The sequence below is a fragment of the Parus major genome, chromosome 8, assembly GCF_001522545.3.
Source record: "Parus major isolate Abel chromosome 8, Parus_major1.1, whole genome shotgun sequence".
NCBI lineage: Eukaryota > Metazoa > Chordata > Aves > Passeriformes > Paridae > Parus > Parus major.
In genome coordinates, this window is record NC_031777.1 from 15,621,724 (window position 1) to 15,647,197 (window position 25,474).

The window sequence follows — 25,474 nt, forward strand, 5'->3', positions numbered from 1 at the left end:
GTGTTTACCACTCTCCTCCCTCCACCGGGACCATGAGCACCAGAGAGAAGGAATTCCTGCTCCATCTTGGCAGGAAGCCAAGACATCAACCAGGCACTGTCTTGGTATGAAACACCAAAACTGAAACACAGTATTCCTTACAACTTAAAGAAACAGAAAGGAGGAAAACATACCATACCAAATGCGGGCAGCCCAACTGCCTTTGGAGCAATCTCCAAATCTCCTCAGATTTATAGGGAAGTGTGTCAGACACAAGGACTAACAGCACCATTTCCCTGGCAGCACAGGCACATGACGGGGGAGGAAGGAGCCCTCACATCCCTGGCTGCAGGCTGGCAGGGCTCCCAGAATACCCCCCAAGCCCTGGCAGAGCAAAGAAACCAGAGTAGGGGAGCTGCTCCAGTGGGAATGACTTTTTTTCCTGGCCATTTTGCTGGCCATTGGAGTAAGGCAGTGGAAGGAGGTGCACATGAAGCGAGACCATGCAGCTGTAAATCCTGTCAAGTTTAACGATGGTTTTTTAAGCATATTTTCTTGATTTTCCTCCCAAGGGACCAAACCCAAAAGATGGTTATGTTTGATCTTTAGGTAACCCAGAAACAAAGTGTTTCCCAAACAAATAATCACATTGCAGTCTGACAATGGTCATTATTACAAAAGAGCATTTTTATTTCTGTTTTCTTCTGGGTGGACTATATTGCAATGTAACACTATGCAGGTCTATTATCATATTAAGATTCTTGCTACAGAATTAAGTTTGTTCATTTGGTCAAATTTCAAAGTTTTTTCTTGGCATTCCTACAGAACTCGTCACCACTTAAGTACATGAATTACTGACGTGCCAGAAAAGTGATACAAGACTTGGAGCAGGCGCTTTCCAATCAGAATTTGCAAAAGTTGTTGGGCTGGCTGGATGCACGAGGTCAGCACAAATATCCATTCTAATTTTGACAGAGGGGGAGATGCACATCTCCAGATTTTGATCACAAAGTAGATTTGCTTGTCAGGCTCAATGCACTATGAAGGTTGTCTTCTTACTTTTGATGCAATCTTTGTCATCTCTAATTCTGTTACCAAGGAGGATTTTTATTATTTTTAAGCAGTAATGAAAAAATGCCGTGCTTAAATTCTGGAACTGTCACACTTGTTAGGCACCTGATTAATATAAGTAGTTATAGAAACTCTTTGTATATATACAAACCATGCTAAAGTATTGTCCACAAAATGTCCATCCATTCTAAGTCAAATACTATTGGTCACAGGAAAGTCTAGTATGAATTGTATGTGAATACACATATGAGCAGTACATGATTCACTGAGTAAATATGGCACTTTTACATATTTTCCTGGATGTTATAGAGAATTAGGAAACAATCTTCCCTCAGCTGACTCATATCTAAGTTACTGTAATATGGGTTTGGAAAATACACCTCAGAATAGACAGTAAGAAGTTTAGAAAAGTCAACAGTGCAGCTACCTGAGTTTGTTTCATTAAGAAATTAACAGTAATGTGATATTTTATCATCCACTGTGAGCCTGAGGGCTGTCTACTCACAAAAGCCAAGCTGCCTAACCCTGCTATACATAAAACAGCACAGTTCTCCAAGCATATGGCTCGACAAGATGATGAACTGGCCTGGCATCTCTAAAGGGACTTGCCCCACCTTCTCCTTGTACAGACCCCAGCTTTAGAGTCCTGTCCCCTTGTTACTCCCATCCTAGTGTCCATCCAATCCTTTAGAGAGCTGATCCAGCAGAAAATTAGTCCCTTTTTCAGACTGGATCATTTTCTGCTGGCTTAAAAAGTTGATTTGTCCTGTGGAGGGATAAGACCAGCACCAGACCTGTAAAGGTACATGAGAAGCAGCTGGAACATGTTGGCAGGAATAGGGAGCATGGGAGGAGGAGGGAGCTGCCCCTTTTTGCTGACAGTGAGGTGTCAGACTGACTAAGTTGTCTCAGCTCACCACACCCTTGGAGAAGATACAGTTATTAGCATTAAAGTGCTTAGACCGGTATAGTTTATTCCTAGCAAAGTGAATAAAGATATGCCAGCACAAGGCACTTTATACTCATGTAACTGTGTCCATGTGAGGGGTTGCACTGTATAAATATAATCAGTAACAAACAGAACACCACATCCCCTAAGTGATGTATTTACAAAAATGGCATAGAACACGTCTCCAACCTTCAGTTACGAGGTGTGCATAACTTCCACCCAGAAACCAGACCACAAACTACACATGAAACAACATTAGACACAAAATAAATTAGGGATTTAAAATGCTACATCTAGGAATATAAAGACTTTTTAAAAAACTTTAAATGTAATCCCATATTTAAAATATAAGTAAGAGAACTATACAGCTCCACCAATTACCTGGACATTTCAAACAGTTTACATTCATCAGGGACAAAAGCACTTTGGTTTACATAATTAGGTTAATATGAGCAATGAAATGGTTCTCTTCCTCACATAACATCAAAGTGAAATACATTTAGAATATATATACTGCCAAGCTGTTCCAGTACGTTCATTCCACACACTAGTAAGGGTAGCTCTTGCAATAGCTACCTCAGTTACAGGTCTTTAATAGAACTAAATCAAACCCCTTTAAAAAAAGCTTGATTTGGTTCCTTCATGCCTGACCCATTTTTGATTAGTCACATGGATCTTCTCCAGAACATAGCCAAGCGCAAGAAGTAAGTCTGACCTGGTACTGTGGCAAGCTCACACACCAAATTGCATAGCACACCCTGGATTAATGAGGAAGTTCCCATTGTAGTTTGTCTCCCCACCTTTATAAATCATACTCTTAAACCAACTGTATGCTTTTGTACCAAGCTCAAGAACTCAGATTAACTGTAGCTCAAGACTCACAATAGCAATTAGAAAACATTTAAGAGCAACCAATCTGACAACTGTCAAATATTTTACATAAATTTAAACAATCAGCAATTCAACGTCTGCAATTTATGAACAGCATTGCCTCCTAGAGAAATAAGGACTTATTCCTAGATATTCTTGTGAAACATTTATTTTGTGCCTGCATCTGACTCAAATATGTGTTGTTGGATACGATGAAGAGATTTCCTCCCAGCAAAATATTTTACAACTTTTGATAAACTTAAATTAGCTTGAGAGCAGCACATCCCTTTAAAACCTGACTAGAAGAAATCAAATGGCTGGATTAAGTAAACAGCTGACCATGGCTTCAGAGGATAAAGTTCCCAACCTGATGTATAATCATCAGAGATTACATTGTTTTAAAAAGCAAACTTCCAACTGCAGGATTTCCAATTTAATTCCTCTCTGGGAGATGAAAACAGAGCCTTCACCACTGTCCTTGGGTATGATGGGTAGGATGAGACTTGTGAGAAACTAATGTATTCATTTAATCTCAATTTTTGCAAATCTGCAAATGTTCGTGTGCTGAGCTTAGTTTTATGCTACCCAAGCTACATCAAGGAGCATATTATTCCCTTGATTCCAGAGGCGATTTCCTTGTCAGGAGCTTTACAAACCAAGGGTTTTTCTGGATCCCGTTCCTAGAAGGTGCCAAGCAATTTGGTGGGGAAGTGGGCTGAGGAGGCAGAGGGCACTTTCTGTCTTGCAGCACTGGTGTTTAAGGGAAGATGGAGTTTTCAAGACAGCACTTCATCTTGCTGAGCTGGCATTTCCAATACGGTGAGTTCATTGCACCCCTTCCACTCAAGTTAGTAGGAAATGAGCAGCCATGTCCCTTTGCACTGTTAGGAAAACCTTCAACACGAGTCACTTTGGTCCCAACTCCACTGTGAACTGTGACCTTACTCTTCCTGCACCAGAGAGGAAATAGCAGTGAGGGCCTCCTGCTCAGTGCAGTCTGTGAATGGGCAGCCAGGCTCAATTGATAGACCCTGAAGGAGTTCTGCATGCTCCCTCCCACCTGCTAAAATACACAAAGAACCTTTTCTACTTGCTTTGACCATCTGAGAAAACCCTGTTGTAAGTCGAAAGGGATTGTCGCTTAGATTTGATCTTGTTAGATGTTGAACACCTTCTACTGCCACTGAAGAAAAGAGTAAACAAAGGCATTCAACACCTGCAGCACCACCTGTTGAAGACCATGTCCTAGGGGATTAACAAAAACTAGGAAGACAATATAATCATCTATTGCAAACTATGCAACCCAAAGCATACATCTTAAACACAGTTTCCCTAGGAGGATTAGGAAATGGCAAGAAAAACCAGCAAACAAAATCATTTACTTTTACCAGTAAAAATTAAGTTACAGATGCCCTTGTTCTCAGAGCAAAACAAACTTAAAAATATCTTAAAACAGTGAAAAAATATGAGAAAATTTTATTTTAAAAATATATGTACTCCTTACTCAAATTTGTACAGAAAGGATTTGAAAAAGAAAAACATAACTACAAATTAAATGCATATTTGGAGCATTCTCTAGAGCGTTTTTGGTAGAAATGTTATTTCTGTAAAACTGAGCAAGAAGAATTTATTCAGCTTTCATTTGCTCCCTGACATCAGAAGGCAAAGTTTCAAACAAGTTGTCCTCTACAGTGAAACCAGTCCTCTTCAGAGCTCTACACTCACCAAGCTCAGGTGGGAGGATTTCAAAGTGATTGCCTTTAATATCCAAGTAGGAGAGCAATGTCAAATTACCAATTTTAGGTGAAAGGATTGACAAGTTATTTTTCCCAATTTTCAGAGTCTTAAGTTTTTTGCAAAAGTATAGTTCATCTGGCACACTCTCCACTTTGTTGCAGGTAATGGAAAAGTATTGTAAACTCTGCAGAACTCCTATTTCAGGTGGGATAAAGCGAATGTCATTGTAAGACAAATCCAAATATCTGATTTTGTTGCATAGGAATAGGTGGGACGGAAGAACCTCTATTTTGTTATGGCTGAAGGAGAGCCGCTCTAGACTAGTGAGTTTCTTTATATGTTCTGGGATGTAGGTTATACTGTTGTACCACAGCTTTAGAATTGTCAGTTTCCGCAGATGTTGAAAACTTACGATTTCTTCAATGGATTTCAGGTTGTTTTCCTTTAGATCCAATTCTTGAAGACTGAGAAGGCTGAAGACTGCATGAGGTATGCGCTCTAAATCGCAATGAACCAATTCCAGCTGTGTCAGGTTGACCATCTTCTTCAGGTTGTTGAGCATCACTAACTTAGAGCCATCATTATGGATACACAATTTTTGCAGGTGACTTGAAACATCAACTGCAGATTGTGGGATTTTGGACAAATTACTTTTTATGTGAAGAACTTTTAGGCTTTTAAGCTCCCGAAAAGACTCCAGTGTAATGTTTTTAGAAATATCGTGACTTAGGGAGCCAATTAAATAGAGCTCTTCCAAATTTCTAAGGCCATACATCCAATGTGGAAGTTCTCTGATGTCATCAAACTTGACACTCAAGATCTTGAGATTCTCCTTCAGAAAAGCCAAGGCGGCACTGTGGATCTTCACAGAGCACTGATGCAATGAGAGCTCCTGGAGATTGTCCAACTGTGCAATGGTTGCTGGTATCATTACATTATTAATTATTTCAAGTTTTAATGACTGCAGCTCAGTAATTTCAAACACCGTGTCTGGTAGTCCGGAAAGCATGAAAAGCTGTAGCTCCAGGTGGCTGTGGGAGTTTGTCTGTAGCCTCTGTCGCAGTTTATCTGCAGTCCACTCATTGTTTAGGTTCAGCTGTTTCAGCTTATTTTCACTGACTTCAGACAGGAAGACAGCAAAGCGCTTGGAGTAGAGAGGATCATACTGATCGATCATGTGAAGCATAAAAGCAAAGTCATTCTTGACATCTGGGATATCATCGATTCCCGTCTCTTGCCGAACATACTCAAAAGAATATTCTTTCAGTGAGCGGTAGAACAACCAGTAGAGTGTATAAAGGCATGTCAGGCCATAGATGCTTACAAAGCACAGGTAGCAGTAAGAAAGTTTAGAGAACAGATGTGCCATTGTATGATTACAGCAAAAATTCTTGTATCCCGTCATGTCTTCAATATCAACGTTACAGACTACTGTAAAATTAACTTCTGAGACAAGTGCTGTGTTGTAAGCAATAATAATAAGGAATTTAATTACTTTAAGTACAGTCTGGCGAACGTACATGACATAGAGTATATCACCCTCCTCAACGTGCAGTCTGAATTTCTTCACCTTTTCAAACAGTGCTTTGGCCTGTTCACCTTCTTTTTTATCTAATGCCCCAGGTGTTCCCTTATCCACAACTAACTTCTCAGGGATTGATTTTAAAGACTGTGTCTTGACCAAAGTGCCTTCAGTGCTTGGCTGAGTAGTATTAGACTTGTTAATGTTGTTCTTCCTGTTATCCTTCTCTTCAGAGTCTTCCCCTGACACTTCGGATAAAGCTCTTGTTGTCCAGGGAGAATCAAAACATTTCCCAAGTATTGAAATGAAGTGTTCAATTTTGGAGCTTGATCCAGGGAATTTGAACCAGAAGTTACTACACAGCATGAAGACCAGTGTGTGTATAAGGACAAGGTAAGGGAAGTACTTGGCATACCAGTGCAGAGCCCGCTCATAGCACACCTGATTTATAAAGCTGTATTGCTGAAGGTCCAAATCAGTCTTGAGTCCTTTCATTTCAACTGTAGCTGGAGGGGTGGATGGCTTCGGTGGTGGCAGGGGGGTGGTGGTATCTGGTATTGTGTTAAACACGTTTGAGCTATTGGATTGGTTCTGGCAAGGCTGGACGCGCTTTGGAAGGCATATTATCTTGTCTTGCATGACCTGGAACACACAAGAAGATATCTTTTGAACTGATATACCAACAGTGGTGGCAGCACCAATGGGTAGCTGTCCTTGGAGTATCTCCAGCTGCCAGGCATTCCTCTGCACAGCCTTGGCCCCACAGGCTGTGCTATTATTATTCTCAACAGGACACTTGTTCTATATGCCAAGAACTAGGCCACTCCTTTCTATCTATGGTTAGCTTTCCTTAATTTGAATAAGAGGCCATTGAGACAGACCAGAAAAAGGAGAAATGTGGGGAATGCTTCCAGAAAAGACCAGGGATCTCCTGCTCTGCTCTCCTGAGAGACAGACTGTTACTGCCAGGTGTATTCACCGTGGCTACAGATGTTCAGAGATAGCTTAGGCTTGACAGCAGCACAACTGCATTCACGTGGCTGTACTCTCACACTGTGATGTCTTATCACACCAAAAATGGCTGACAAAGGGCTAATGTGAGCATATCTGTGCTGGGACATTATTAATCTTCAGTCTTAATAAAGACAAATAAGGACAGCTCTTTGATGACATTTGTGTGTGCATAGATACAAATTTTATTTAGCTTCTTATAATATATAGAGTTCTCATGGAATGATCTGGGTTGGAAGGGACCTTAATCATCTACTTCCAACACCCTGCCATGGGCAGGGACACCTTCCACTAGAGAAGGTTGCTCAGAGCCCCATCCAACCTGGCCTCAATTTCCCTGGGAACTTCAACCTGTTTCACTGCCTCAGCATTTTCACAGTGAAGAATTTCTTCATAACATCTAATCTAAACCTACCCTCTTTCAGCTAAAAGCCTTTACTCCTTGTCCTATCACTACATGCCCTTGTCCAGAGTCCCTCTCTATGGGGGCTTCTGTAGGAGGGACTACACACCGGGGGAAAAAATCTAGCTCTGTTCTTGAGTCTGTCTATAAAAAAAAAACAAACAAGAAGTTTTCTTAATCAGGGATGGTCATCCATGTTGACAAACTGAGGTCAGAGTGCCTTTAGGGACCAATCACCTTTGGTTTAATTTGGGATAAAAGTTCTGAGTTCAATGCAAGGCTCCCTACAGGTCTGAATTTAAAATGTGATAAACCAAGGAGCTCTCTTACTTGTCCTGAAAGACTAACTGGGATTAGCCCAAACTAAGAACATGTGTGTGTGTGTGTGTGTGTGTGTGTGTGTGTGTGTATAGTGTAAATGTACTCTTCGACATCACGGTTGTTGAAAGCACTAAATATAAGGTATGCAACAAAAGCTACCAAAATCAGATGATCCTTGATGACCCACCCTGGTGTACAGAGATGCTGAGATAAGACCACATGTGTATTGGACAGTATCAGTGCCATAACTGTTGACACATCAAAAACTTCTGTAGTTAATCTATGTCTGTAAAGTGTCTGCTACTGTGATATACACCCTTAACTACATCCTGGATTTATGTATCTCACGATAAGTTGGAATAAAAACAATTTGCCCATTATTTCAGTCTTTCCACACATTATTTTCCAGTGTGGTTCCTCCAAACAAGCAGGTAAACTTTAAACAGATAACAGATATAACAGATTATTTACTTTCTGTGGTTAAGCAAACATCTACTAATTCAAAATTCAGGTCTATATAAAGAGATTTTAAAACATGAATGTTGTATCAACTGAAAATACTTAGAATGGAGAATACAGGCAAAACTACAGTTGATTTAATGTGAAATTTGAGACACAGTATATCTAAATCCTCGGCCATGTAAGTGAGCAAATTCCTCTGAAATAAGAGCTCTGTGTGTCCCTTTAGCTCCACTTCAAAGTCATGCCAAGAAACCTGAGATCCATGTTTGAACCCATACTGTAACTTTATATTTTTGTGGAGTCATCCCAAACAGCATTTTTCAATTCTTTTCTGCTTTTGGCTCTTCAGCAGAATGTAACTAACAGTGACTGACAGTAATGTCAATTGTTTATGTGTAAGCATCCTCAGAGACATTTTGGAATGGAAGAGGCATAATATTAGCTGTGGGTGTTGTTAATAAAATCAGCAAATTAATTTCAAATCTCTTTAAAAGCATAATGACAGAAATAATATTACCATCTGCCAAATAAAGAAAAACAGGAATTACAAAATTCCATTTTTTAAACGTTCAAACAGTAAAATGGTGACAAATAAGAACTAGAGTTGATAATCTGTTTTTTTATGCTAAACTGAGGTGAAAACAGTGATCCAGACACCAGCCAAACCAACAGCTCTTATCTTAGTTGGCACAGTTCCATTGACTCTGCAAGTCTGCTGATTCACAGCTGCTAAAAGTCTGGTCTGTGTTATTTGATGTTGCTACTTAAACAGCTTTAATCCTCGGACCAGCACATTTTTGCTTTGTTCATGGTAAGCCCAAGAGATAAAACAAGATGGGACACCATCCTCCCAAGGCCCTTCCTCATTTGTGGTGTTCTTCTAGCAGCCACTCCTCTGCGCCCTTTGATTTACCTGTAAGGTGCACCCGAACACTCCGATCATCAGCATGGCCACCGAGAGATAGTCGGTGAACACATCCCACCAGGGCTTCAGCACGCGGAACGCCGGCTGCTGCTCCGAGAACTGCCGGAACTCGGTCACAGGAATCATCGTCCTGCAAAAGAGGATGCAATGATGTCAAAAGCCAGCTCAGTCTCCTGCAGCTCCGACCCCTCACACTGTGCCAGCAAGTGAAAAAAACCCCTCTGTAATTGGAACTCCCAGGATGTGGCATAGAAGTTCCCAGCTACTGACACCCCACCTCAGAAGAGGGGTGCTCGTGCTGTCACTATACAGGGAGGAAGGGAGAGCCTGCAATCCCATCCGTGCAGGCAGGCAAATCCCTCTCTCTGCTGACTCCAGACATCTCTGATGGGCCAGTGAGGCTTTCTGCATCCTTGAAAACCAGCCCATTCTGTAGATAGAGATGTTCAGCATCATACACATTAGCCTTGATCTCAAAGATCTGTCTGAAATGCTTGTCCTGCATTCAAACTTCACACACTTTTTTAGATATCATGTTTCATTCATTTCATTTTTATTCATAGTGGTTTCAGGAATGCTTTGGAATATTTTTGTGCATACTCACTGCAATTTTAAAATCTACTGCATTTTGAATGCAAGTTCCTAAAGTGCTTTAGGTAACCAAAAACTATAGCCAGATCAAGGGCTTTATCTCTCTGACGCGCAGGCTTACATCACCATGTCCTCTGAAAAATCAGCTAGCACATGAGCATGTACAGGCAAAGCAGCTGATATCAAAGCCTACAGCATCCTGTGTAACTGAATCCCTGAGATCAAACCAGTACTGAAAGTCCTTAGTAAGTTACAGCAGAAAGATAAATTCAGATGGGAATGTAACAAAAATACTCCCAAGGGCAATTAACAAAATTTGTCCATTAACTAACATCATAAATGCTCAGCACAATCAGTTCATATCACAGTAACACTACAAGTCTATAATCCTGATTCAGCTGCACACTGGGACCCATTAATGTGGGTTTGGTGACATCCGTGTCTGTGCAGGCTGAGTGATAAGCACACACTTGCTGAGAAGCTGCCCAGGAAATTAGGGGATTCAGTTCATTCAGAGCCAGGGAACAGGAAGGGAATGATTCAAGCCCTAATGGCTGCAATTCACTGCAAATGTACAACCATCCTAAGGATTAAGAACTGACTCCCACTAGCTGACCATACATGTGTGGAAGGATGCTCACTTCGGCACCTTCCCAGGGACTGCTCTGTCTCTGCCTGCCCATCTGATCTTCAGGAGGTACTGTAGTCCCCAAAGGCATAAGGAGAAGTCTGTAAACGAACTTGTGCTAGTAGCTAGGCTGGGGCTTTGCAGCTGAGTAGCATAAAAACTTTTGTTCCTTGCCCCCCCTCTCCTCTTGCAATCCTTCCATATTTCTTTAAGCACTGCTTGGCCAGACAGGAGAATCACTCTCTCAGCTTCTTTTCTTCTAAAATCTGTCCCCAGGACACAGGATACAATGCCAGATGAAACCACACACACCTCTTGCACAACTGGCAATCCCCAAGATGAAGGCAGACTGTCCTCCATAGCACTTTCAAATTAATAGACCATCAGTGAAAATGATGGCAATGCAAGCCTGACTTCACACAGCCAGGTCAGAGGCTTGGCAGCATCTTTGCCACTAGGCCTGGATGGCTGCAGTGCTGGCAAGGAATGCAGAATTTGTTATCAAATGGCAGGCAGCCAGGAAACACAATTCTGCTTTTTGTGTACTTGTCTTGCACATGTGAGCAGACATATCAGGGAAGATATACCTCGACAGCAGAGAAAAGCTGGGGGGCTGCTGGGACAAACCTTTGTTGCCTTTCACTCTTCTTTTAAAAATACAGGTGGAAAATGTGGATCTCATCAATTGGAAGTGCCCCATGTAGCTTTAAGTACATGCCCAGCACTCCTTCAGCTAAACCTCTGCTGGCAGCTCCCAGTGGCACCTGAGCTGAAGAACATCCTACACAATCTCTCTTCTATTCCCCTATGCATTTCACTGCCATGGATAAGGAATTACCCTTCTCTTTTTCATTTCCATATAAAATGCAAGTGGTGACTGAGTAGCTGCTGGTAAGCTTTCTTTTTTTTTCAATCAAGCATTGAAAAACTTAGAAAATTCTCAAAGGAATCCACTAATACAAATGTTAGCTAAGCAGTTGCCATGCAACAGTCCTGCTCAAAGTTTTGTAACACATATACTACTGTTGGCTCAGGTTTTGAGGCCAGCTGGCTGACTGGAATGCCATCAGTACACCCAAGAATACCTATCAACAGCTTGCTTTAAAATCACGACATTTTCTTCCCACTCTGCAATAATGGCTTAGGAGTGCTTTTTCATATTCTGATGGCACAGCCTCTAGAAATACTATTTGTAAGGGCTTTTTTTTCAAAAGGATAAACAATTTGAGTGTCAGGTAAAGACATGTTTCCTGCAGTGGACATTCTTGACAAAACACAAGTGCTCACATGCACGGAAACGTGTGGAGACCGAGGAGTCGCTGGTTAGACACCCGAGCAACTGTGGATTGGAGCCACAGCATTATGAAAGGCAGCAGCACTCAATCAGGGGCAGTGCCTGACAGCAGATGGGACTGGAAACTATCTTGCAAATTACTGTGAGGGGACAGCTTTCAGACTAAAAAATCCTTTGGCTGTTGTTTTTTATAGGTTTCACTACGTATTTTTAGGGGTCTTTGTTGTATCATATATTTGCTTCATTTCTCCTAAGTGATGTGTGGGGAATTTAGATGAAGGCAGCTAGGTTCTGATACCACAAACACATGCTGCCCTGATCCCTTGTTCCCTTCAGAGGCTGTTGTTTGCATAGCGTGACTCCTCATTAGCAGAGTGCACATACTGTTATCCCGATTAATGGGCCAAGCAGAGGGAGAGTTGCACACAGAAAGCCCCTCTGAGCCATCCTAGAAAACCCAGCTCTGGGGGTGGAAGGTTTGCAGTCCAACACCAGACATCAAAACCTGAAACATTACTGAATGATGACAATAGTACCACACGAAAATAACAGTAAAAAACCCAACAATGTCCACTGACAGACGATATTTTTTAGCTTTGAGGAAAAAAGACATTCACGAGAAACTTTAAATGGCAATTGAATCTGATGAAGTAAGAAAACCATTTTCCAACACTCACTGGAGGAACCCTAATGCCTCTCCCCTTGCTGTATTAAAAATCAAGGAAAATGCTGGAAAGAACTGTAGAGCAGCCTCGGCTAATCAGCACTGCTGACATCTGCACACCGAACAAAATGACACCAAGTCACTTTTCATTTGTCTCCCACTTCCGTCCAGCTTTTTTTCCATTCTGGCTTCTCCAGGGATGGTAAGGACATCTATCAGCAGCAACTGAGACCTCAGAAAAGGCTCAGCAGATCCCCCTGGCTCAGAGCAAACCTGAAAAGTCCCTCCTGGCCATGTCCGAAGTCCAGCTCTTCCCCACTGCTACACCCAAAGGTGTAGCACTCCTGGCAAAATCACTGCCAGACTCATTTATAATCACACACAAAACAGGTGTCCGCACAAAATAAAACAATTCAATCAATCATCAATTTGAACAAATCAAGGGATGCTAAAAAGTCACACTCCAGTCCAAGTCACAGCACACCATATACTGTAGTTTATTATCTCTCCTTGTAACAAGGAGATTAAAGACAAGGAGTTCAATATTTCAGCTGCATTACTGTGTTCACCTGCATTCAAAATGTTATTTAATTGCACAGTACATTGTAGCAGAAATGTGGCATCTGACTTATTGAAAAATATTATTCTAACCTACTTTAGTAAATTCTAGAGTTCTAAATATTGGATAATCTTTTCAGTTAAAACCAGAACTTGTCTGGGATTTTCCTCTTGCATTTTTAATAATCCTCAGACCCTAGAGAAAATAAAATGGTACGTGAGATAAATCATCTGATATTCAGCTACCAGAAGGAAATAAAAAGGGAACTTGGATTAAAAACCAGTTGTACTGGCTGTTAAGTAGTGTTGTAGAACAGAGATGTGGGTTTTCCAGATTAAATTAAAAAAATAAAAATAAAAAACTAAACAGGAAATAAAAACAGTTACAAAAAACAAACAGAAGGAAAAAAACCAACAAAAAACAACCCAAAAACACTGGGAGAGAAATCAGTAGTGATTCTTATTTTAAAATGTCTAAGAAAGGTAGAAAACTTAGTGAGTGAAAATGAATGTTGTAATAAGATTAAATACTTGAATCCAGGTACAAGTGTGATACCCTCTCCATCAGAAAACCCAACTATAGTAATCAGCTAATGCATAGGAGCTTAGGGGTGAGACACAGCAAATTAATTGACCTAAAAGAGCTAAGGAGAATAAATAGATCCAAGTCAGAGACAAAAGTATTGGAACCGAATTAGACTTAATAAATCAGCAGATTGAATCAAAGGCTGATTGTGGAACGCCGCACCGTGGAGCAGGCCAGCCTCTCAGCAGTTGGTTTATATCAGAGGGAATAAAGGGAAGCAGGGAGGACAGCCTGGAGTAACGATGGCTCTGCCAGTGCGGCTGAAGAGAAAAGCGAGGCAGCGGGCGCTGCAGGGCACAGAGGAAGGAGATGGATCCCCGAAGTGCCTGCCCTCGGGGCTGACAGCCCGGGGCTTGCCCGTGTGCCAGCAGCCACAGCAGCACAAGGGAGCAGCTCGCTGGCACAGCACAGCACAGAGCACTGCGGACGGGCCCCGGCTCGGCTTTGTGCTGCACAGCTCGGCACCGGGAGCGGCTCCGCACGGCCTCGTGTGCTCCGAGCGGCTGGGCCCGGCCTGCAGCAGCACACACGGCAGCAGTCACAGCCGGGACACGGACGGGCAGACACAGGGCTCGTGGAAATGGACACACGCCCTCAGTGAGCTGCGTTCACCTTGTGTCTCGAGAGACTCTTCACAAAGCAAAACCATTAATGCTCAGAAAACTGCCCCTCTGGTAGAACCCTAAACAAAGCTGCTTTTGGCTTGCAGCACCTTCCAGGCCCCAGGCTCTTGCTAGATGCCGGCTGCTATTTTTAAGCGGATTCTCAGAGTCGCTTCATTCATTCCATGGAGCGTAACCGCGCGGACGGGCAGCAGCCCTCAGGAGAACTCCACGGTGCTGGGGAGGGCTCGGCCACCGGTGAACAGCACCTGCCGCTCCCACTGCCCCACCTCAGCTCCCCGGGCACAGCCTGTGGAGACACGGCCATTAAAAGCTGCACAGTGAGCAAAACAAAGGGAGTAACTGGGAGGCTCTGCCTTCATCCCCCCCGGGCGGGTCTGACAGCGTGTTCCTGGCTGAGGCACAGCCCCAGCAGCTCCCACCAGGACGAGCTGGCCCCGGGCCGCTGTGCCGTGCTGGCAGGAGAGCTGCCAGCTGCTCCGCACCCTTCCCCGGGCCCTGCTGTGGCCTGGGCACCCTGTGCCCTGGCTGTGGCCTCCCTGCCCGGCCCAGCAGCCTGTGTCCGTGCCTTGCTGACCCTCGTGTGACAGAGAAGGGACTAGTGCCGCTTCATGTGCTCTGCCAGACCTGCCAGAGCTGCGTTTGCCGTGCTACAGGTGTTACTCACCAGAAGTCAAGCCCTTTGCTATTTTGTGCTTGGACTTGTGCTTAATCACATCACATCAGTGTCATCCACTGCCTGTTTTGGGGGAACAACCAAAGCTATGCACCTGAATCGGGGCCGCTGGATGTCAGAGAGGCAACTATCATCCAGAAAGTGCTGGTTTGGCAAAGGCAAAGGGTATGGATTATACAGCAGAGGGAAGAAGGCGAAGGAACATAGCTGGACGAGAAAGAAATAGTGATATTGACAGCTGGGAAGCACAAAAATTTGGTGGGATTTCTTAAGCTGACTAGAAAATATGTTTAAATGATTACCCAGCTGTCATTTAACCTCATTTCCCTGACATCCCATCAATCCTCTTCAGATGTAGGGTCAGCATCACCACCTCCCAGGAGTGGCAGAGTTCAATCAAGCCCCAGGTGGAAGGGGAACAGTCCTGATCCCTGCTAGGGAAGGAGCTTTCTTCTTGGCATGAGGAGCCTTGGGCTAGAGGCTGCAGGACCACAACTGCAGCCCAGCTGAGTATAACAGAAGGGTCAAAGCTCAGATGTCCTCAAGATCCAATTCAGACTGGCACTGCTTGGTCTTTCACATCAGAGATCTACTGAACAGAGAAAATGCTACGCAAATCCTGCTCTCCTGGCTGTTTTAAACATACTGCACGTTAGGATAAATGATGAAATGCCTTTTGGGAATAGCACTGCAAGAAGGTCTCTGGGTTGGTTCCCATACATAATTCATTGCATATTCATCTTCATTAAGGAACAGAGCACAGCTCATATTTAACACAAAACAAACTTGTGACCTGGCAGCAGGGACTCAGCAGAGCCCAAGGACTGTGGGCCACGTGTGCAGGGGCTGCATGCCAGTGGGTTTTTACACAGGACAAGGCATTGCACACCCCAAACCCCACCATCCTTCATTGTAAACATTTGTTACTCTGCCCAAATACCAGTCACTTTTCAAGTGTTTTGTGCTATTTGGCCTCAGCTGCCATGGGCCAGGAGGTGAAGTTAAGGGCCTGAGGCTGCACTGGAAAGCAGAATTTTGCATTTGTGTTTTACCTGCTTTGGAACTGCCCACTGAGACAGTTAAATAAGCATGAATAAGGGAGTTTTGCAGCCAGGTTGATGGTGATGTATTCTCAAAAGGGATATTTAAACAAAATCACTGGTCTGTGCAGAGCCCCAGGGGTTAGGGCAACAGTCTCCTCTAGACAGCTGATAGACACAGCCTGGCATGAAAATGGCCTGGTGCTATCCATCAGTCATATATTCTGTCAATTATAACTTTGCTAAATTTGTATTTTTAGGTGGGATCAGGTCCCCAAAACAACCATAAGGGAAAACCTGTGTAATTTAAAGCAAAATCTGAACTAAGATCTAGCCAACAATTGTTCAAACCATTCTAGAAACAAGCTTAGGAAAATAAATTTGATGTGAACCCTACAAAAATTGTGGTCTCTTTATTTAAAACTTTTCAGATCACCCATGCCCCAAAATTTGACCTGTCAATTGGGAGCAGAGTTTTTACTGCAGTGTGAACAGCTGCCTACTGCTGGCTAATTTATAAACCTTTGGAAACTGTGGGTTTGTTTCCTTTGATCTTGGTAGATGAACACTTCATTTTCAGCATGTGCCCAGAAACCCCTCACAGCTCCTGGCACTGCCTGTGCTGGCACCACAGACGACAGATAATGGACCTGCTTGATTTCATCACCTAACCAAGAGAGGACTAAAAGTAGATGCAGGGACAAGACACCAAGCCTGGGAAACTGAGATTAGACTAAGGGGAAAATATGATGATAAGGGCTGGAATTAGTAACTCCTAATTCCCAAGGGGTTTATATTCCATTCTTATCTGTGTATTCTCACACATTGTACACACAGTGAAATAATGCCTGAACTACCCTGACATTCAGTTTTGGTAATTATTTTGCTGCATGTTTGCACTGACCAAAATATCCAGCATTTTGGTAAGTGTAGGTGCTTGGTCTGTTCCCATGTAACATATGATAAATCCTCTGCTACTGACTTGTATTTGCAGCATTTCAGGAGACTGGTTTCCCTGCTAAGTTTTATTGCCATTGGTGTTTCCTGTAATATAAAATTCAATTTAAAAAAATCTATTTTTTGGCTGGAAAAACTACTTTAAACGCTGGCTTATGTTGCCAGTGTTTGAAACAGGATGGCTCCCTTTCTGTTCCACTGACTGCTACAGAGATTTTCATAGGAAGAAATACCATCACTCTGAAGTAAGAAGTACAAACATATGATGCTATTTCTTAAAGATCAATCCCATGTAAAGGAACTGGAAAGACATTAAAAACAAACCATTTGCATCCAAACAGTTATTTTTAACAGTCCATGAGTTTACTGTATTTCCAAACAAATTCAAGTCCTTGTGGCTGAAGCTGGTGAGGAAATGTGACCTGGAGGAACAACAGAGGATGAGTCAGGAGTCCCCGCTGGGACACGGACATGGACAGCCTGTGCACACCACATCAACTCGCCATGCCACCACTTCTCTAGCTGCAAAACAGAAAGGCACCTACATTCTTTAGTACCTTTGCTGGGAAATATGAATGAAGAGTACTACAAAACCATAACATTGCTTTTTTCCAGTTTTCTGGAAATCCAAACTGACAGCATGTCAAAACTCCCCTGAAAAGCCACGGAAGTGAATTTGATTTCATACTACACATCACCAAAATTAAACGTCACAGTTGATATTAGTTTACCAATCTGGGGAACAGACAAAATACAATAAGCTCACAGAAGACATTATTTCAGTGCCCACAGTTTGGTGGTTCTACAAAATGTGCGTTCCCTGTGTGACAGCTGTTCAGAGTAGGGAAGGGGTTTCATTTCCAGATGCACTGACTGGGGACAACTAGGCTGTGCCACCTGAGCTCCAGCAAGGTCCCAACCAACAACTGGAAAGCTGTGCTCCATTATGTCAACAGCCAGAACCAAGCTTCCCCAGAGCCACAGCTCCACAGGACCACAACCACGGGAAAGATGCCAACGGGGGATTTAGTGCTGGAGGGAACTGGAAGGGGTGTAACTTCCAGAAACATGCTGAATACCTAGTCCACTCTCTTCCCTTCAAGCTCCCGAGGCCCACACTGCAAGCAGGCAGTGTTCATTAGGTTTCAGGTGCCCATCTGCCTAACAGCCAGGAGGGAACGTGGTGCATTCTGAGGTGGCAGTGAATCCCCCTGCTCTGCTCTTGGTACCATCTGCTCTGGCACTGGAAACTCAAAGACCTGAACCCAGAACTCAGAGGAGACATAAGGGTCATAAAGAGGAGACATAAAGAGGGAAGGAACTTTAATAAACTGCATTTCAAAACATATGTTGCAATTTCCACCTACATATACAGTAAGTGCTGCTTTGGCAATGAATCCCAGACAATAACCTTGTTGTTAGTTCCAACTGAGTCATAGCACTTTTTCATGTATTACACACCAAAAAGACTTCCTATTGTCAGCAGCTCTTTGACTTCAACTTGGTTGGACTAAAAACAAAAAAATCTTCAGGGCAAGATACTGCCAGATACAGTCTCAGTGAAATCAATAGGAGTTCTTTCTGTACCAAGCACATGGGCCTGTGTGGAGACTAGGCTTTGCTGAGCTATTTCTCCAAATCTAAAGGAAAGTACACTCCATGCATTACCATGTCAAAGACTACTTCAAAGGCAATACTTACCATTTTTCTGCTCTGGGAGTAACATTCTTTGTTTATCAGGGCTATCACTCAAGATGCCTGCCCTCTTTCCAGAGCTGCAAAATGGTTTTAATGTGAGTGAAAGACTAACAGCAAACCAAAGCACCAAGCAAGTAACTATCCAGTAGGTGATATTTTAGCATTCCTGAAATAAATCTAAACAATTGAGAAAATAAAATCACATCAAGTTTTAATCAATGTTATACCAGGTTTTCCACAAACACTATTTTAACATACTGAGATAATGAAGACAGAAACAATGCTGTTAAAATGTCTCAGAACAGACAATATCACACAAATCAGTGCCATTCATCATCAAAGAAACAGGCGCCTGAGGCTAATACAAGTGCTCATACTTTAAAATGTTCAGCTGATATAATTAAAAATTAATTCCTAATTGGGACAGGAAGCACAAAAGGTCCATTCTGAGTCTTAAGCAGCTCAACCAGCTGACAAGTTAGTTAAAAACATTTTATGCAGTGACTAAGCCAAAAACATTAAAGAATTCCTGTTTTCATGATTTGTGAGAATTTTCATATAAAGAATCTTTTTTGCTCCCACTTGCCTGCAAAGCACAAATGAGCTTTCTAAAACTTCATGATAGTCTCATAAAACAAGGATCCCAAAACATCTTGATAAACATACAGGTATTCTCAGTGTGAAGCAGGTGGTGGATTTTCTTCCTCCAAACCATCCTTTGCTACAAAAATCCCTGATAATAAAAATAAACTCATTGTCTCATCCATACTCCTGAAAGAATAAGGAAGACTAAAATAGATAAATTCAAGCAGGTAAATTGCATGTGATCTACACACACTCAGAGAGATACACCAGTAACTACAGAATCAGAATTGGTATTCATGTAGGATGACTTTTAAAGCTCATGAACTGGAAAAACAGGACTACCTTCTCTACTGGACCTTTTCAGGATAGTGTTCATCCATAGACCACCAAAGAGGGATTAACTCTAACCTCATTCCACCATAAAGTCTGTTGACAACAGGAAAAAAAAAAAGCTCTTTCCATCAAGCCTAAACTGTGAGATAAAAGCAGTTGCTGGGGGGGATTCTGACAACACTATAGCAAGTGTGCAAGTCTTTGAAATTATGTCATCATGGCTAAATGACTGCAAAGAGCAAATACTCTTTTTAGTCACATAACACTTAAAAGGGGGTTTCTGAGAATACTGTCTGTGAACACTGGTGAAAACTACCTACCCCTGAGACAGCTCATCAAACATTCACATCAGCTGGAAAATGTGATATATAATGGTCCTTGTGCAGAGCACCAAACCCCCTGACAGCAACCTGCACTTCTGAGCTGTTGCATTCAGCTGTAAATGACATGTGTGTCAGGATCTTACACTGCTGCACACTCAGGGAAGGGCTCGACCTGTGCTCTGCTTCACCATATGCTCCAGAGCAAGCAATTAGTCCAAACTCCCACATTCTTTCCAGTGATAAGTAAATAAAATTAGAGATGTTCTCAGCATGTTGGCAGTCTTATTGCTGGGCTGTTGAATTTAGGATTCCCATCAATAAAAAGTCACGATGCACTACTGCTGCTACCAAAGGGAGATGGGAGCTAGCATCTCCACTTTCAACAGATCGTAGGTTAGCCCAGGATTAGAAGTTGGTATAAAAGGCTGTATTTTGCTCACCCGGAAGTCAAAGAAAAAGTTAGAAGTTTACTATGACAGAGAGAAATGGATTTTTAATACTATGGTACAGAACCGAATGTTTTCACATGTTCTGGTTCAAATTCAGTGGAACTTTACACACGTCATAACAGTGGCATTAGTAACCTGCCCTGGAGAACGGTGCCATCCTGTGCTTCAGGGGAGGCCTTTGTTTTACTTCAAAACCAAGAAAAAACATGCCCTGTATCTTAAGGCAGGATTCTTCCAAACAAGTGGGAAATCTGCAAAGCACATGCATGGCATTATCCTACCTTTTAAAAATCTGACCAGATCAAATACCAGATTGTAAATCAGTCCTTTAAGGGAGAAAGAGACTGTACAGAAACTCTGTACTGGAAAAATTCCTAATAAACCCTCATCCTGGTCCAAACCTATGACTCTCTGATACAGTTGTAAAGTTTCTGCTGTGTTTGATTAGCTGCATGTCCCAGGCACTAAAATGTAAAATGAATAAAGTGACAGAAAGCTCATCTAGGATCTGACAGGCCAAAAGACAGCTCTAACACACTTTGCCTGCCTGGGGATGGGAAGACTGAAGGGCCTGCCCTATGTTATGAATGAAAGCAATGGAACAAATGACATACTCACACCTGGCCAAGTGGCTGACTCAAACCTACTATCTTCCTAGCCAGAAAGAGGTCCTAGAAACACAAACCCAACAAAAGGCATTGCACTATAGCTTGAATTTGCAACAGAGTTTTGTTGCACAAAATCCCTGGGTAAACAGCACAAGGATGAAGAAGAAAGTAAAGTTTCCGTTATGTCGAACATGTGAAATCCAACACTTGTTAACATTCTTTTGACAAATAATTTTGGAAGGAGAATGGCTTCTTTGCTTTATTAAGTAAGGTTTTAAAGTATTTAGAAGGTTTCTTCTTCCAGCAGCCAACTGTTTAATTTTCAGTATATGGCCAGCCCTCCCCTGCCCTTCACAACTCTGACAACAAGGACAGCATCTTATAGGCAAAACCTATAAAATTAAGCTCTAGCTCCTGTTATTGTGAATTGTTTGGATGGTAATAGAATTTTTTTTTTACTTCCCACAGCTCTCAAAAAAGCCTTGGGTTGGGAAGTGCCTTTCTGGCAGTAAATATGGCTCACTTCAACCAGTTGCAACTGAGGTCAATGGACAATCAGGGGAACTGCTCCTCCCAGCACTCTGACCCAGTTCATTATTTTGGGTCTCACTGTGTTGTCCCTCTGGCCACCTGAGTATTGTTTAAAGCTCCAGCCTGCCCAGCCCGGATGCTGCCCCCCTCCTGGTCACAGCTCCTTGCTGTGGGCCTCAAAAGCCAGATCCGAGGTGGGATGAAGCTGCCTCAGGAAATCAACTTGAACTGGTACAGGAACTGATTGCAAGATAGCACAAAGCACTGAGTGAGCACTCGTAAGGAGAATTTAGCAGTCTCTGATTATATTTTTTGCTGAAATCCAGCACTAGCCGTTTCCAATACTGGGCATACAAAGCAAATAGATTTTTAGCCTTTCCATCAGAAAGCTTATTTCTAAAACTGCTTACAAGAGTAAATAATAACAAATAAAACACACAGAACGTTATACTACAGCAAAACCTCTAGCAGGGCCTGTCAGTATTCAGACTGGAAGAAAACAGCAGCACGGCTGCCACAAATTCAGCAAACTCGGAAAGTAACTAGAAAAGGAAATGATTCAGAAACCACAGGTGCTCAGCACCAGGCTGCTGTGCCTTGCTGGCAGTCCTGGGACACGGGCACTTGTGAGACAGCAGGAATACAAGGCCAGGTTAAAATTAGGGATCATCTCAGAACTGTGCGCAGCGCAGCTCTCCACGCCGAACTGCACCACAGGAGCAAACAGGTTTTTCCAGGAGAAGAGCGATCCCAGGGGAGTGCTACCCTCTTGACTGCTTTCATCATACCAAAAAGAAAAGTAAAAGCAGTTCTAATACACCCGGGGGCAGGAGCGGGGGTGAGGGGTGGGGAGAAGGCGAGATGCATAATTGGTTGAATTGGGAAGAGAGATTTTAAAATTTCTCTATCTTGCAAAGTACTTTTCTGCCTGTACAATCTTTTACAGCATCATTCAAACCTACTGTGAGTGTTTTGTGGGAGCAAACATTACAGGGTTGTCTTCAAACAGTGGTGCTAATAATATCAAGTCTCTCGTCACAGGAAGTACTAACTCCAAAAGAAAAAAAAAAGGAAATAATTAAAAAGCCAAACCATAACTAACATATTTATCAAAGCAATAAAATTCCTTACTTTTAAGCACTTTAACCCTCGTGAAATTCTGGTAGGATACATTCAGTGGTCTTTCATAAGCGTCTCATTTTGCTTGGTCAACTCTTTCTAATGAACTGGACAAACTGCAATTGGTGAATAATGGGCAGAACTGCCCATCGCTGCGATAAAGGCAGAGCTGATTTTAAACCGATTTAAAATCGGGATTGATATTTTTTATTTATTTATTTTTATCTTTTATCTCTTCAAAAACCGATCTACGGACGCCGGAGCCTCGCAGTGCCGCCGAGGCTGCGCTCCCCTCCCGCCAGGACCGTCCGAGGCTCGGAGAGGCTGCGCAGCCCCCGGGGAAGGCCGGCGGAGGGACCGGCGGATGAGGCGGCAGCGCGGCTGGACCGCCGCCTCCCAGTCCTGCTCGCATCCTCCCCGTAATGCAGGCTGCTCTGGGGTTGTTTTCGGGGAAAAAAAGGCCACGGGTTTCCCCCAGGCTTTTTCCCCAGGCCTTTTCCCCAAAGGCTCTTCCCAAGTCGCCCGTCTCCGCGGCGACTGTTTCCCACCAGTGCCCCCTCGGGGCCCCGCTCCCGGGGAGCCCCGCCTGGCTCCGGGCCACCGCCGTGCCGGGCACCCCCAGGCTGCCCCGCCCGGCAGGGGATGCGGCGGGATGGATGGATGGATGGGGCGTGGGGGGCTGCCGAGGCCGCTTCCCGGCGCCCCTCCGCGGGAGAGGAGCCGGCGGCGATCCCACATAAAGTTTAGCTCCTCCGGCACTGCCCAGGGTCGGAGGCGGCACCGCCGGTGTCGCCGGCGGGCAAACGGTGGCCCCGGCAGCCGCGGGCCGGGCCGGGCCGGGCCCGGTCTCTTCTCCCCGCGGGGGCGCGGCGCCGGGCCCTGCGGGGCGGCTCCGTCCCCCCGCGGTCCCCCGGGGCCCCCTCCCCGTGGGGATGCCCCGTCCAGCGTGGGCAGGGGAGCGCCCCGGGAGAGGCAGCCGGGCGCGGCGGCGCTTACCTGGTGCGCGGCCGGGCGTGCGGCTCGGGGTCACGGGCGGCGGCGGGCGGGCGGCAGCGCGAACATCCCGCGGCGCGGTGCGGGGCTCAGCGCGGCGGGCAGGGCCGGGCCGGGAGGCCGCCCGCAGCCGCGCTCCGCCCGCCGCCGCTCCGCCCCCGCCGCCGCGGGGCCACGTCTCCGGTCTGACGCACGCGGCCGGTGCCGGGGGGCGCCGGTTGGGCCGTGCCCGGCAGCCCCCGCGGGCCCGGCGGCGGCGGAGGGCGGGACGGCCGCGCTCCGCCCGTGACCCGGAGCCGCCGGTAACGGTGCCCGGCAGCGGCGAGCTCCGGGCGCGCCCGCGGCATCCCCGGCCCGAGCAGCGGCGAGGCGGGGGCTGGCGGAGCAGCCGCGGCACGGACGGGCCGGGCCGGGCCGGGGCTGCTCCACGGAGCGCGGTCGGTGCCGTGGGAAGCAGCGGCGGGCACGGGGAGCCGCGAGTCGCCCTCCCCTCACGGGCGGGCGGCTTCGCGCCGCGTCGGGAGAATGACAGCACAAATTATGATGGAAAGATCTGGACCTCAACACGCAGGGCCGTGGAACGACTATAAAGAGAGCAGGCTGTAAAGCGCCTGGGACCATATTAACAATGGAAAAGTGTCTCAGAGAGTGACAATTGGAAACACAAACTTCTGGCCCAGCAATTCAAAAAGTGCAGTCTGAAAACTGCTGCTGAAAGAAACCACATGTTTAAAGAGACTTTTGTCTAACAGTTCCAGAAAGATTTACATCTCTGGCAGAACGAAGAGACGGGACAAATTCTGCATCAGAGGGAGGTACTTGCCCTCCAATAACTTGCCCCTAACCTTAGGGGCAGTGTGTGTATCCCCCTAGGGACACTGCAAGTATGTAAACAAGGAAATACAAATATATAAGCCCACTGGGGAGGAGTTAATGAAAACAAACACAACATGATGCCTCACAGCTGTTTTGCTGCAAAAACATTAACTACATTGGGATGTGAACCAAAGGTCTGCCAGGGATAGCGTGGGGAATTCTGACTTTGTGTACTTTGTGACCGTCTGCTTCAGGGACTGCTGAGGGCAGACTCAGGTTCCTCATTTGGGAATCATGGATATGATTTATAGCTGTGGGAGTTCAGTTCATCATTTGCCTGAAGTGTTTGCTTAAGTGTTTTGTTGTGCAGAGATGCTTTTCTCAGCTGAAACCTCAAGGCTTTCTGAGGCACCTCAAGAAATGAGTGTCTTAGTCTGACAGGAGCTGGAAGAGGATGCCAGCACAGCTCCCTCACAGTCCCTCAGAGCTGCCAGCCTAAAATATTTCAGCAATATTGCACCATTACATAATTTTAAGTGTTCCCCCCATGCTTTGTGGGATATGGCTAAAAAATAAAACGGGACAAATGAACAAGGTTTCCACATGGACACAAGCACTGGGTTTCTCTTTCTGAGCTGAAGAAATAGTTACGGTGACTGCTGTGTTCATTTGATTGGTTTCTTTCCATTACTCTTAACTCCTGGCAGCAGCTTAGAGAATCCCTCCCTGTCCTGGATGGTTTCTTCTTTCAAACATTTGGAGGCAGTTGTTCCGTTCACCCTTTCATCATTGCTTAGCTCATTTAATCTTTCCTCATCAGTCAGTCCCTCCCGTTACTTAATTGTGGTGCTGCTTTTCCCTGAAGTCCCTCTCAGTTGCTCGTTTATTTTACGGTGACATGGTGGCCAGTAATCCTGCCATTGTTAACGTTTCCTGTTGTGGACTTTTGGGTTATTTTTGTTCAGAGTTACTGCAGTACTTGGAGGACTGAGCTAAGCTTCCCCTGTGAAGAATAATTACACAAGGCAAGGTCACTGATACTGCAGTAGGAAACATGGTCCATGGATAAAGAGAGCGGCTGAGTTTGGGGATGGAGGCTTAGTGCATTTCTGGTGGAAGAAGGCACAAAAATACACATTTGATAGTAAACAC

General features: G+C 44.5%; 1 protein-coding gene across 1 annotated transcript; it reads right to left on the bottom strand.

Annotated features, from left to right (window-relative positions):
* Positions 1–644: 644 nt before the first annotated feature.
* On the bottom strand, positions 645–23,550 carry LRRC8C (leucine rich repeat containing 8 VRAC subunit C). The gene is made up of 3 exons (XM_015636783.3): positions 23,510–23,550; positions 9,239–9,380; positions 645–6,770 (listed from the first exon to the last, which is right to left on the bottom strand). Exons 2-3 carry the CDS (start codon positions 9,374–9,376, stop codon positions 4,497–4,499), a joined length of 2,412 nt encoding a protein of 803 aa, XP_015492269.1. The 5' UTR covers positions 9,377–9,380; positions 23,510–23,550; the 3' UTR covers positions 645–4,496.
* Positions 23,551–25,474: the final 1,924 nt, after the last annotated feature.